The sequence below is a fragment of the Elaeis guineensis genome, chromosome 2, assembly GCF_000442705.2.
Source record: "Elaeis guineensis isolate ETL-2024a chromosome 2, EG11, whole genome shotgun sequence".
NCBI classification, from domain to species: Eukaryota; Viridiplantae; Streptophyta; class Magnoliopsida; order Arecales; family Arecaceae; genus Elaeis; species Elaeis guineensis.
Genome location: NC_025994.2, coordinates 61566005 through 61579988, shown reverse-complemented (window position 1 = coordinate 61579988; position 13984 = coordinate 61566005). Strand labels below are relative to the sequence as shown.

The following is a 13984-nucleotide window of genomic DNA, read 5'->3' as shown; positions in this document are numbered from 1 at the left end:
CACATAAAGACTTCTTGGTCATAAGCTTAACTCTTCAAGATGCACAATCCCTAAGAAAATCTTTCAAAAATGCATGCACTTTCCTGTTAGAAGATCAGACAAGAAGCAGCACCATATATTGGCACCGCATGCAGTGCTTGTTGAAGATTTAAACTTGGATTGATGATTCCCCAAATTCGTTGATGGTATTTTTACTAATAAATGTCTTATCAAAAGATACACACATAGTAAGTGAGAGAAATAGATAGTATAAAACTGCAAGATGTACCTGGCTTTCTGGCTCACCAATATCAATTCGTTCTACCTCAACCTGCATTACCACCAAAATAGAAGGATGACAAAAATTACCTTTGTATGAGTGGTAGATATTTTCTGACAAAAAGGATGAATGTTATATGGAAGATATATATCTTTGTGCAAAAGCAATAACCCTTAGGATCCTTACTAAGATGTATATCTAAACTACATCTGATCTTAGAAAAGCTAGTTTATATTTATAGCAAGAAGCGGAGAAAAAAAGACTTACATGAACAAGGATAAAGAACAATTAGACCAAAAATAAGGATATTTGTCTTTTTCTTTTTTTTTTTCTTTTTTACTAAATATTATTCATAATCATCTAGCCATTTCCCAACTGCTTGGGATTGGCTTTATGAATCTTCATTCACTAAGTACTCCTACAGACCCACTTCTGATGTTATTCTAAGTTTCTCCATATCCTTCTTCACAACATCCATCCATGTTAATTTAGATCTCTCTTCTTTTGTTAGAACCTTCAATACAAACTGAAGTACCTCTCCTTAAAAGTCTCCTTAAAATTTTCATCGTATATATCTATACTTTCTCAATCAATTTTCCATCACTTTGTCTTTAATTTGTACAACTACTATATCTCCTTTAATATATTCTTTTCTTAATCTATCTTTTTTAATACATACCAGCTCAATCGATTTTCCATCACTTTGTCTTTAATTTGTGCAACTCTTATAGCTCTTTAATATATTCATTTCTTAATCTATTTTTTCTAGTTTTACCATACATCCATCTTAACATTTTCATTTTCGCCACACCCAATATATCCATATACTTTCTTTGTGCCCCAAAATAATACTCAATAATACTCAATAGTATTCAATAATAAATTTTCTCTGGTCATTAAGGTATACAATTACCAATATTATTTCAGATGCACTTGTACACCTCGTCCAACCAGCTCTAGTTCTTTTACATATCTTCATATATCTCCCTATTATTCTGTATAATAGATCCTAAACAATGAAATCGGTCACTTAGTAGCATCTCTTGTTCATCAATCTTAATTGATGTTACATCTTTGTTTCCATTCTCACTAAATTTACATTCCATATACTGTGCTTATGTTGTATTAATTTCTAAACCCTTATCCTCTAAAGTGGTCCTCCATATGTCTAATTTAGTATGTATCTAGTTTTCTTTTAATCAATCAATACTAGCATCATCCGCAAATAATGTACATGATGGTACGTTTTCCTGAAAATTAGCTATGAAAACTTGCAGGCTTAATGCTGATCCTTGATGTAAGTCAATGGTAAATGGAAAAAAAATTGTACTACAGCAACTACTAATATATATTATTGCCCTATCATACATGTTCTCAATTATTTCAATATATTGTTTATGTATACCCTTCCTTCTTAAAGCCTACCAAGTAACTTTTCTTGGCACCCTATCATAAGCATTCTCTAAATTAGTAAGACAAGATGTAGACTTTTCCCCTTTTGCTATATTTTTCTATCAATTATATAAATGCCCCCATTATCAATTTTTCAAGCATAAATCCAACTTAGTTATCTGAAATAGATTTATTTTTCTTAATCTTTATCCAATATTACTTTTCCATAATTCATAGTGGAACAATTTTGTACATCATCTTTGTTCTTGCAGACAGATACCATCTCATTTATTAATCAATTTTCTTAATCTACACCATCTTTGCTTAATAAAGAGATGGAAAATTGATTGTGATGGTATGGGTATATACAACGAAAATTTGAGGAGGCTCTTGCAAGGAGAGGTATTTTACTTTGTGTTGAAGGTTGTAACAAAAGAAGAGGAAGATCTAAATTAACATGGATGGTGGTTGTGAAGAAGGATATCTGGTACTTTATTAGTTCTCATAACTTCATTAGATAGATTAGTAAGCTAATCAAACCCAATATCTTCCATGGTTTTCTGAACCTCAATAGATATTTCATCTGGTCCTGATGCCTTAATTTTTTTCATTATTTTCAAAACTATTTCCTTTTCTCTTTTATGAATCATACAAATAGAAACTTGAATTCTCCCTGACTGTAGTTTCCAATAAAGATTTCTTTGGTAAAAACCCTGTTTAACAATTTTTTATATTATATCTATTTTTCTTTAATTTTCTCATCTTTCAACAGTATCCTATCATCCTCACTTTCAATAATCTAATTTGATCAGCTCGTTTCTCTAGCTTTAGCTATTTTATAAATTTCATCCTTTCCTTCTTTGAACCCAATCTATCATAGAAGGTTTCATAGGTTATGTAATTAGCCTTACCAACCTTTTGCATCTTTCTTAGCACTGTTGTATGCTATGAAACCTTCAATATCTTTTGCTTTTAGCCATTGTTTAAAGCAAACACATGTTTATTAAATATTGTTCTGTGCCACAGAATTTTCCACAGGTTGCTCTATGTAAGGAATTGAATACTTCACTGATCAGTATGAAATCATTAATCGCTATTCATCATACACGTGAGAAAATAAAATACCTTTGATTCCTTCAAGCTATCAATTTCTCCAATAGAAATAAAAGATATATTCAAATGGTTGTATGATAAACCTGATGGGAACTTTTCATTTTCAGAAAAGTGTTCCTTTTCATATTAAAATTTTATTTTTTATAGTAGAAAAATAGAGTTTAAGAATTCATAAAATCAGTATGACAAATCATATCGGTTTTGTCAGTTCATAACTTTCATAATGATCAAATGGTTTTAAGGCTAATAGATGACAACATAGCATGTTTATCCATTGATAATTCATGCTTTTATACCTAATTCATAATAAATTTTCATCACTGATATAGAGATTGCCTCTTCTAAAGGGGAGAGCGGCATAGGAATAAATTGTGGCCACCCAGTAATGACAAAGTCTAGGTTTCAATTGGTTTTAGGTTTACTTTATTTATTTTCAATTATTTTTTCTTTACTTTTAGTATGAGAAGAAGTGAATTGGATATCTTATATTTGATTTCCAATTTTCCTTCTTAATTCTAGGGCTGTACCTCTGCAGGATTTCGTTGAAGTCTTATTTTAGAATAGATTAGTGTTTCCAGGTCCTACTTTAGGTCTAGGTTGGGTAAAAAAGATTTTAAAACATTAAAATGGTGTTTTGAATGGAACATGATGGATTTCTACATTCGTTTGATAGAGAGATGAGTTTTACTGTTTTTCGAATCTCAAGAATATTTTGTTTGCTTCTATTTATTATTTCTTAGGGAGAAAGTCTTACCCAAGCTCATTATAGAGTCCTACTACATAGAACTTCTTCTGTCTTTAGCCATGAAAGGGTTTTCAAAGAGCACATAATTAATCTGATGACAATCAGAAAAAGTTATACTTTCCTACTGTTTTCAGCAAAAAAAAAAAAAAAAAAAAACAAAGACAAATTCAGATCTAATGTCATCAGCACAGAAAAAATAACAGTCTTCTTCTCACCTAGGGCTTCATCAAGCAACTACTAAATGTTTATTAAATTGTGTCAGCTTTGGCAGATGGACAAGGTCAAGCCAAAACCTAATAGCCTATCAACTAAACTAGACAGAGATAACATAAAGCTAAAATACCATTTAAAGCAGCCAGGTGTTCAGCATTTTGACCCTAGTGATCTTCACCAAACCAAGTGTTTTGCAAAAGTGATGGCTGAACTGATGCTTCAGCAAAATATTTTCATCTGAACCATGATATAATTATAAGACGGTTTCCTTCTGGCACTGATAACAGATACTTCAATCTTCAGACTCCGGCGATATCTGAGTTCAACTAAACTAATTTGGCAAGAGTATTTAGATAGCTTTTAGACATCAATACAGATGCTGAAATTGAACTTTATCAGATGTTGAATTTCAGAAGATAGGAATATTTTAGACATCCATACAGAACATTAATATATCTCTCTTAAGTTTTAGTCTGCCTATTCAGAACACGAGCACGGTGAAGACAAACTCAAACATGAATATTCAAACTAAATTGCACATCAGAAGCTCAATTTGAGCTCACAAGTAGCCACAAGCTAGCTCAAATGTAGGTCAACCCAATGAGGACCAAACCGGATAAATGGGCAGCGGAAGCAGACAAAAAGTAAGCAGGCTGCTTTTAGAGTTAGACATGAGACCAGGAATGCATCAATTGTTGACAATATTTTTTTAAAAAAATAATATGAAATCCTTGACCAGGTCAGATTTAAGCTAGTGAAACCTAAATAAACAATCCAAGCATAAATGAGAGATGAACTGCATGTGGACAACCTTTCTTCTATATTTCCAATTTTGCAAAGAGTCTTTTGCATCATGTCCCAGTTGTTTGCTTTCTACCCTTCTACAGAAACAATAATGAGTGATATACTAAACATTTTCCTTCTAGCAGACAAAATACTCATCTTCATTTTTTTTTCTTCTAGCTTTAATTTGGGTTCATTGCATTCTACTGGCTTATAAAGCAGCCTAAAGAACCTTCTCCCTTGCCTTTCACTTTGTTTGTTGTATCATTGATTTCATTTCAAGATAAATACTTGATACAGCATTGCCATTTGTCATCTTCAAAAATGTACATTGCAGACTGACAATTGATCGGATATAAGAATTTTTTTTTTTGGTGAAAAAAAATGAAAAGGCCACCATCCAGTTCAAACCAGGGACATCTCCCCCACAAGAGAAGTATCAAATAAAATCATTGCTTCCACATGAAGCCCAATAATCAAATCATACTATTTACCTAGTAGGTGAATAGTCTGTCAGGTGCTTAACATGTCAAGAAATGAATGATAAAAATTATACGCCAACTTGATACACATGGAATTAAGCTTAAAAGTCATGTCATAGTTGCATATGATTTGCCTGTTTGGTGCAGTCAAGTTTTTACTATTGTCTTTATCATTAGCTACAGGAAAAATAGGCTACCATCTGCTAGTATGCAGTAAATAATAGCATGAGACTGCCCTTTATAAACGACAAGGCTGGATCATCTGCAGGCTATAACACAAAGTTAAATCCACTCTTGTCATGGATATTGTTAATGAAAAGCAAAAAACATGCATGCATGCATATAGCATGTCTAGTCAGCCAATTATGACGAAGACATGAAATCTGCAGATAAAAATGTTTATTCTAATATTTTTCTAAATAACAAAAAAAAAGACAATAATGTAGTTCATATGCTTTCACCATGTTAGGTTCTCATTCTACAACTATATGTAATGCTAGTACAAAGACAACTATAAACAACTAATAAAGTAAATGAATTAGCAATTATAACTTAGTTTCAGTAGTAGAATAGAACTTACAGGCACTGAATGCATTATATTTTTGCCCAATGTCTGTGGTTTTGCAATCTTTCCAAGTGGAGGAGAACGAGACTCTATGCTTGTTCCAGTTGAAGCTGCAGATATCATATTAGCTGCAGCAGCAGACTCCCCAGGCAGCCGAACATGCCTCAATCTCTTCACAGCACGATGTAATCTCTCTAACCGAAAGGTCTCCCCATCAAAAAATAAGACCCCATCATTGTCCTTGCAGTCTTCACTGCTTCCCTCGAAGGTCACCTTTGGCTTCCCAGGCTGATTGTTGTGGAATTCCACAGTGACCCTGTTCTCCTTACTCTTATGCAGTGATCCCGCTTGGCTTTTATCAATTGAGGCTGGCTTAAATTCATCTGTAAATTTCAGAGAGCCATAGACCCAATTTTAATGTGTTGACTCTAGAATTATGCTATGTGGAAGCAACTGTAGAAATCAAGAAGTTCTAGAACTTTATATTGTTTGATAAAATAGAAAAACTGAGGCAACTCTGGACGACACTAAAGTGGCCACTCATATGTAAGGTTAAATAAAAACACAATCATAAACCTAAAGAACACAATCTGGTGATCCATGAGCAGGCATTCCATCAGCATCCAATCATATACCAATCTGACAAGCACCAGCTCTAGAGAAAATCATTGTACCATCGAGGAGCAAGTGTTGGAATGCTTTCTTGATAAAAGAACACTCAAATTTTGGTACAATCAAGAGTGTGCAGCTTACAAGACATTACTCCAAAAAAGGAAGGCCTTTTCTCGTTTTCCACACGCAAATTAAGAAACCATACATAGAAGCAAGCAGAGGGTTTGTCATCCCTATTCTTACAAAACAACAGGATGCTCTTTAACAAGTCACTAAATAACAATAATAATGAAATTGATGCCTCAGAGATTCTTTCAGTTAGTCTACTAGCTTGGAGTCCATTGGAGTCCACTTTATAATTTAGCCAAGTTTAAAATATATACAATTGGGTTCAAACAAGAGCAACTAGTAAGTTACTATGAACATGATTTACCATAGTGCTGATGGCTAACATAGCAAAGATATGCTACCATAGTGCTGATGCCTAACATAGCAAAGACATGCTGCAAAATGTTTGACATCCAAAAAAAAAAAAAAAATGACGCCTTCCTATTCTCTCCATCTGGTTGCATGGAACTGCAAGTTGTTACAAAAATTTATGCAAAACTGGGCTCTTGATAAGTGAGTTTTAGATGTCACCATTTGACATGAGAGAGAAGTGGACTGAAGATGTGTTATATTTGTAAGAGAGAATGAGAGTTATTTTGAGTTGCTATAAATGTTATTTGGCCACAAATACTCCTGAATTTTCCACCAACAGATTCAAATATAGATGGCTCAGATCTCGTCTTCTGAATTTTTCTTTTTAAAAAAAGAAGAGCTCATATTTTTAAACCTCTTCTCCCTCCCTTTGTTCCGCCTCTCCTCTCCCTACCCCCTGCCACTCATGCAACCACCACTAAAAGAATAAAAATGAAAATGAAGACCCATCACTGCAAAAACGTAACAGGGCCAAAGGCAATGCAGGTAGAAAAGCAAGCTAGGAAGAGGACAGGGTAAGGTTTGAGAGGAAACAAAAGCACTTCCAGAACTAACAAGTAACCCTCTTGCGATATTGATCCATGCCACCAACATAGACAAGTCTTGTGATCTCGTCTGCAGTTCCCACTGAAGAAGGGGACTTTAATTGCATGGTGGAGTAGGAATGGGGTTGGAAAACTTTATAGCCCCAAGGCAGATGGCTAAGACATGGTTTTAGTAAGGGTCAAGGAAGATGGTATTATGGCGGCAGTGCTTCCTTGCCCAAGGTGCAATTCATCTTTCTCCATATTCATAGTATACATGAGTTATTTATGCCCTTTTATTGTCTTCATTTCTGTAATACATTGAAGCAGTTCACCTAAATTAAGCACTGCAAGTTTTGAGAAGATTTGAATACATTGCAGCATTACATTTCATAAAGCCCCAAAAAATAAAACTCAATCTCATAGGGATCTCAAAATGTCAAGTATTAGATTGCAAAGAAGAAAAAAAAAAAGAAAGAAGAATTGATCTTGACATGTGCAATACAGGTGATATAGAATAATACAAAGATCACATGCTAGATTGTCCATCTCCATGATGGATGGTCTTGATCATCGAAGATACAGCAATTACCCTCTATTTAGTACAAAGGATGGGTAAAGGAGGAAAGATGGATGACGGTGAGAATGGATGGAAGATCCATCCATCCTCTCATATATTTGGTGTCCATCCATCCTCTCATTTATCGTGAAACATGGATGGATGGGAATGATGTCCCGCTCTATTTAGTATAAGAGAAATGAAAGGTAAGATGGATGATATTTGTATGACATTTTTATTATACCACCCTTTGATAAAAAATATTATTATTGTTAATTTACAAGACTTATTTATACTAAAGAAGTAACAATATATAAACTTATAATCTTTATAATTCATAATTATACAAAAATTACATAAATTTTTAATTTTAACTTAATTTAATTAAATAAATAATTTTATAAATTAATTATTAATGAATTAATTTATTTATATGTATTTATAATTTAATTTAAATAGTTAATTAATTTTATATAAATATTAATTAAAAATATAAAATATAAAAACAGAAGTCAACTCTAATTATTTATTATAATTATGAAAATTATATAATAAAATTAAAATAATTAGTAATAAAATTTAATAGTATAGATGAAATAAAAAATATATATATAAACAATATAAATAAAAAAGTTAAGAAGCATTATAGTTTTGTCAAAAAAGATTAATGAGGGATAATTTTGTTAATACAAAAATGTATCCCTCACATGGTCCATCTATCCTTCCTTGCATCCTTCAAATTTCGGAGAATACAAATAGATAGAGCAGGATAGATGGACAATAATTGGAAGGATATAAATTGGTGGGCCAAGATGAATGGGCAATTCCTCTTTTTCATCCATCCTTTCTAAATTTTTTTTTAAACCAAATAGTGGATGGAGGCCATTTATCCTTCCAACCTTTTCCATCCTCCCTCTCATAAATCCAACCAAACACAGATTTAGAGTCCTTCTGCAAAGATAACACGAGTGCGATCCTCCATATCAAAGGGGGGAACCAGAAAAGTTAAAAGTGAATTATGCATGAAACCAAATCTGCACTTTCCTATTTAAATTATAGAGGAGACTGTTTTAGTTTCCTATTAAATTCAAGTTGAAGAAGAGAGTATGTCACAATCCTCGTTTGAACTATAATAGTTCCCATGCAGAATTTAAGGAGATGAACCAAAAGAAAGATACATTTTGTTTTTACCTTGACTCCCCATGCAGGGCTCCATGTGAGAGTAAGAGTTCAGTCGCTAAGGCTAGCCTCAGCCCCTTTCACATGAGATATTAGAAGATTTGTTTCCTTTTCCAAGGGAAATATTCAGATATATTATGCTGCAAACATGATTTTATCAAATTATTTTTTTTAAAAAAAAATCTTGACTACCTCAACATGAAATCACTTGTTAAAACTCTAACTTTTGACTGGACTTATATTTTCATTCTAATTTTCTCCTAATTTATTTGACTTTGTGTATGCTTTTTGAATTTTAGTCCAAAACCATTGAAATTGGAGCCAAAGCCACTGGACTAAAGCTAATTAAATTAAGCAAAACCAAGATTGAAACCAGGTTCCCAAACCTTAGTCATCGCCATGAAACTGTTACGAAAGGATGGAGAAGGACTCTTCATAACAAGACTGTAATAACCTATTTTAAATGCTAAAACATCTGAGAGACTGAATTCTAGTCAAAGAAGAGAAGAGGTGCTTTGGTTTTACCATGGGGTGGAAATCCCTTAAAATTTCTCTTTTAAGTATTTCACCACTAATGAAATAGTAATCCTACAATTAGAACATGTTAGAAACAAACAGAAGGAAAGAAAACTTAAGAAATGAACTATTTAAAAAAAAGCAATATATCTACCAAAAATATATAAAGGACAAAATGCCTAGTTCTGGGCAGATCCCACTTCTCAAGAAGACTGATCAAATCCTTATAATGGTGTGCTATCAGACTTCTAAGTGGACTAGGAGTCTGGGAAACTCCATAATAGGGAAGAACTCAAAATCTACATGAACTGAACCCTCGTTCCTCTTCCATATTTTCATCCTTCCTCCTCTCATACACAATATACTGCTGCCTCGGGTAGAGATCTCAACTGGCCTAGCCCAAGTCAAACATATCCATAGTTTTAAATAGGCAGCAGACAAACTAGTTCCACAAACATTGTATAAAAAAACTCAAGTCTGGGAAGTAGTTTGACTCAGCTCACTAACATCCCAATCTTGCAAGTTGCAAAAACTTTACAAAATTTGGAAAGGGTGCTAACACCTAACATATAATGATGCAAAGCCAACGTAATTTTGTAGATAGTTAAATTCCAAATTTATCCATCAAAGTACAAAAAGAAATAGAAGTTATCTAATTCAATGCTAGCAAAGAGTGAAGACACGAAGAATCTGACTAATGGGACATGGTTATGACATATCTTCATGCAGACAAATCTCCCCTCAGAATCCCTCATGAACTCAAGCATCTAAATATGGCGTTTAGTCAGGTTTCAAAAGGCATCTGTGCAGTTCTTCACCACCTTAAGCAACAACAAGAAAAAGAAACTACTTCACTAATTCGGTTGAATTTGGTCAAACATCATTAAGTAGCAAATACCATGAATTGAAATGAGACTAGCAATGTTGTATCAGTAAACATAACTGCATAAGACTTAATATTTTTGACCTGTTAAGGGTGGTTTGATATGTCTGCCCAGAATTATCAGAAGAACCACATCATTGATATCTGAAATGTAATGCTCCAGAAAGGTTTGTCCATGTTACCATCATTTGACCATTAAAAGAGGAAGCTAAATATGACAAAGTTTGACCAGCTAAAACAAAATGAATATGAGTAATACCACTTTCCAATATTTGCATCAGGTTCATCTTATCATGTCTTAATTGCACAACTAGTATATTATTCATTTTCTCCCTTTTCTCATCACACCAAGGTTTTTTCCTGGCAAAATTGTAAAATAATCCTGATAATAGAATACAAGAGATAAATTGTTTTACCTATGTATTTGTTTATGTTAACCATAAATCTATCAAAGGAACCAATCAAACAGAAACCGACATTCCATGACCCAAGAAGTAGATGCAAGTTCATGCAGAGCGCAACAGGAGCAGTTGATCCAGGAGAATCCACAGCAAAACAGACATTTTTATAAGAATTACCTCAGAGTCATACAGTTTGATGCCAAAATTTCACGCGAAATCCAACAAAGAAATAATTATTCGTCTATAAGAATTCATCTACGAAAACCAACAAAGATACATAATTTCCAACAGAATCCTGGAGAGGAAAAGGAAAAGATAATCATAAATATCAATCTGTTGTTTTTTCCATGAGATTCGGATGCGACAACTCACATCGAAGCGTGCAGAATTTGGTGGAGGAAGGATCCTTGAAGGAGGAGCCCAATCTGATGTTGTACCATCTGTCCATCTGCGGGGCAGAGCTCGGTTCTCCGTTGTTGCTCGCCATCTCTCCTCTCTTGGAATTGGATTTCGATAAGGTTTCGTTTTCTTCGTTTATGAAGCGAGTTGATTACATGCCGATGGGAACCCGATTTGGTACCCTGGATCCCCAAGAAGGAAAAGGTTATTCCAAGACGAGAGGGGTATCGGAGGAGAACGAGAGGAGGGAGAAGAGGGCATACGTTAGCGCCGTGGGAGCGGAGAACGAGAGTGATCGAATGGGAGGAGAGGGACTCGAGCAATTCGAACCCTAAATGGTTGATCTATATCGAACTTCGATGGTGAATCCAAATCCTAATCTGCTCGTCAGGTGTCGCTCCTATTACTTGTTTTTTATTTTAAAAACAAAAAAACACAAAAACAAAAAAATAAAAAACCTTTGCCATTGTTTCTACCTTTTATTTTCAAATCACTTGTATTATTTGGAAAATAAAAATTTACTACTGAACCATTGTTTTTATCATTATTGTCATTGCTATTGTTATTTTCATCATATTGTTTGGCACCCTTGCCACCAAGTTACCACCACCATCATTATGTTTATGTTTCTGAAAATAATTAACTATAAAACATATTTATGTTCTTAAAATTAATATTTTTTATTTAAAAAAATAAAATTTTAATAATTAATTAAATTAATTGAAGATTTTGAAAAATCATGTTCTTAAACTTTAAATCTTGAGAATTGAAGTTCTAAAAATTTAATTTAATAAAAACTATATAAGTATATCAATAACCTATGTAAAAATTTTAAAATAGTTCAAATGGCTAATCCAATTAATAATTATGTTAAACCAGATTTATTTAGTTATAGATTCTATTTTTGATAATAATATCTATTTTTACAATACTAAAGAAGAGTTCAGTCGTTGCCAGAACGTTACACATGTCCCTTTTCCAAATGTAACATGCTATTGGTGTCGTATCGCCTGTTAGCATACTTAGTTATCTAGTGTCATAGCACTTGATTGAGGAAGGAGAAGAGGAAAAAAAGAACTCGGCTAAACAAGGAGAAGAGAGGAAAAAAAAGAAAAGAAGTAAAAAGCTGAACAGTCACATTGAGATATAGTTTAATAATTGTACTTCAAAAAAAAATTCAAAAGTCAAAAAAACAGTTATCTCTCTGCTAAAAAAAATGGACAGCAAAAACAAAAAATAAAAAAATTAAACAACTTTTTTGTAGACCTAGGACTTTCAAACCTCTATTCTGATGGGACCAACTAGAGCACTCCTTTAAATCCATTTTCTGAATGGGAAGTAAACGCTGAAGTGCTATTCTTCACGACCAGATAGGGTTTCTCAGCATGAAAAAGTATCATTATGGATTTTGATCTATTATCTGCCGCTGCTTAATCCTGTAAATCGCCTTTCAACCATAGTAGGTGGTAGCAAAAAACTCTACTATCTCCTACTTCTGAATCTTTATAATGAGTGAGGAATATCATCTAATGTCCTCTATCTGAACCTTTATATTGAGTGAGGATTATTGTCTAATATTTTCTTTGAAGGTAAAAGAAGCAGGATTGGCCACCAGCGATCAGAGGCTCAATGCAAAGTATCGCTTAAATGGCCAAAAGAAGTGCACGGGAGTTCCAACGGCTTTCCTAGTATAGTTTGTAAAGAACTCTCTATAGATCTACAATAGGCCTGTACATATTCTTCATAATAGGCCTATAAATAATCCTTCTATCATAGGTTTTTCAAGTCATAATGGGGAGGGGTTATTGTAATGGGCTTTGGTTCACAACACCATCTGACAAGACCACATCCTAGTGTGTGCATTTCCATTCTTACAACTTACTATTACTATTTTAATTAATACATTAATCGTTGGTGGAAGCATCTTACTTCCTCCATTTTCTCAAAAAAAAAAAAAATATACTCATACCTTCCTCAATTAATAACCTACCTATGGCTATCGGACATGTGTCAAAATGCTATTGGAGAGAAGGGGGTAGAAGTTAGAACCTTTGCCATGGCATTGTACGCTCGCTAAGATAGAAGGTCATATTCAAGTGAAGGAATGGAGGATAAAGGTCAAACCGTTTGCCTTTGCCTTGCCTTGTAAGCCCATTAATTAATAGAGAATGTTTATCAAGCGTACCAAGATACATTCCCTCGGTTATTTAGCATCCTTGGAAGAGATGTTACGACCTATGCAATTCTTGGCATCCTCTCTAGGCACCTTTAGGCTCCTAGTTTCCTTCATCTCTTCTTTTTTCTTGCTAAGAGGTATACATCAAGGGTTGTTGTTAGGAAGCAGTAGCCTTCCATATCTCATCTCCCTCCCTCCCCCCAAAAAAGAAATAGGTGGTGGTCAAAAGGGGTATAGTGGGACACATGTTGCTTGAGGAGGCATGCCCCACCTATTTTTTCAAGAATTTTATACTAAATTACTCTTGAGTAGTGGAAAAAATAATTTTAATTTTTTTTACCAAGTAAAAAAAAAATGATGGATGAAGAACTCTCTTATATTGCGATCGGCTTCTAAAGCATTTAAAAAATAAAATGAAAAACAAATCCATAAAAAAATGAAGTGAGAATAGTAATTCAGATAAATGAAGATAAAAATAGATGATAGAAGAAGATTGAAAAGAGCTAAAGGCTCTTTTTTTTGGGAATTGTAAGTTGATTTTTATTTGGCAGTTGCTTAAATATTTTTTTAGTAGATAAAAAAAGAGCAATGAATGTAAAGCAAATATTTTTTTTTAAGGTTGGTTTTTCCCAAAAAAAGTTGAAAAAAAGACTCATTTTGGACCAAAAAGAAGGTTGGATGGAGATGAGAAAGAAGGTATTGT

General features: G+C 33.4%; 1 protein-coding gene across 1 annotated transcript in view; it reads right to left on the bottom strand.

Moving 5' to 3' along the window:
* LOC105034476 (uncharacterized) overlaps window positions 1-11513 on the bottom strand; it is a 75060-nt gene extending 63547 nt beyond the window's left edge. The window contains exons 1-3 of the mRNA XM_073251787.1: window positions 11369-11513; window positions 11079-11287; window positions 5568-5935 (exon numbers count right to left, since the gene is read on the bottom strand). Coding sequence (XP_073107888.1) covers window positions 5568-5935; window positions 11079-11193 — 483 coding nt within the window. The 5' untranslated portion in view covers window positions 11194-11287; window positions 11369-11513. The remainder of the gene's footprint in view (window positions 1-5567; window positions 5936-11078; window positions 11288-11368) is intronic.
* Between the last annotated feature and the right edge of the window lie 2471 nt (window positions 11514-13984).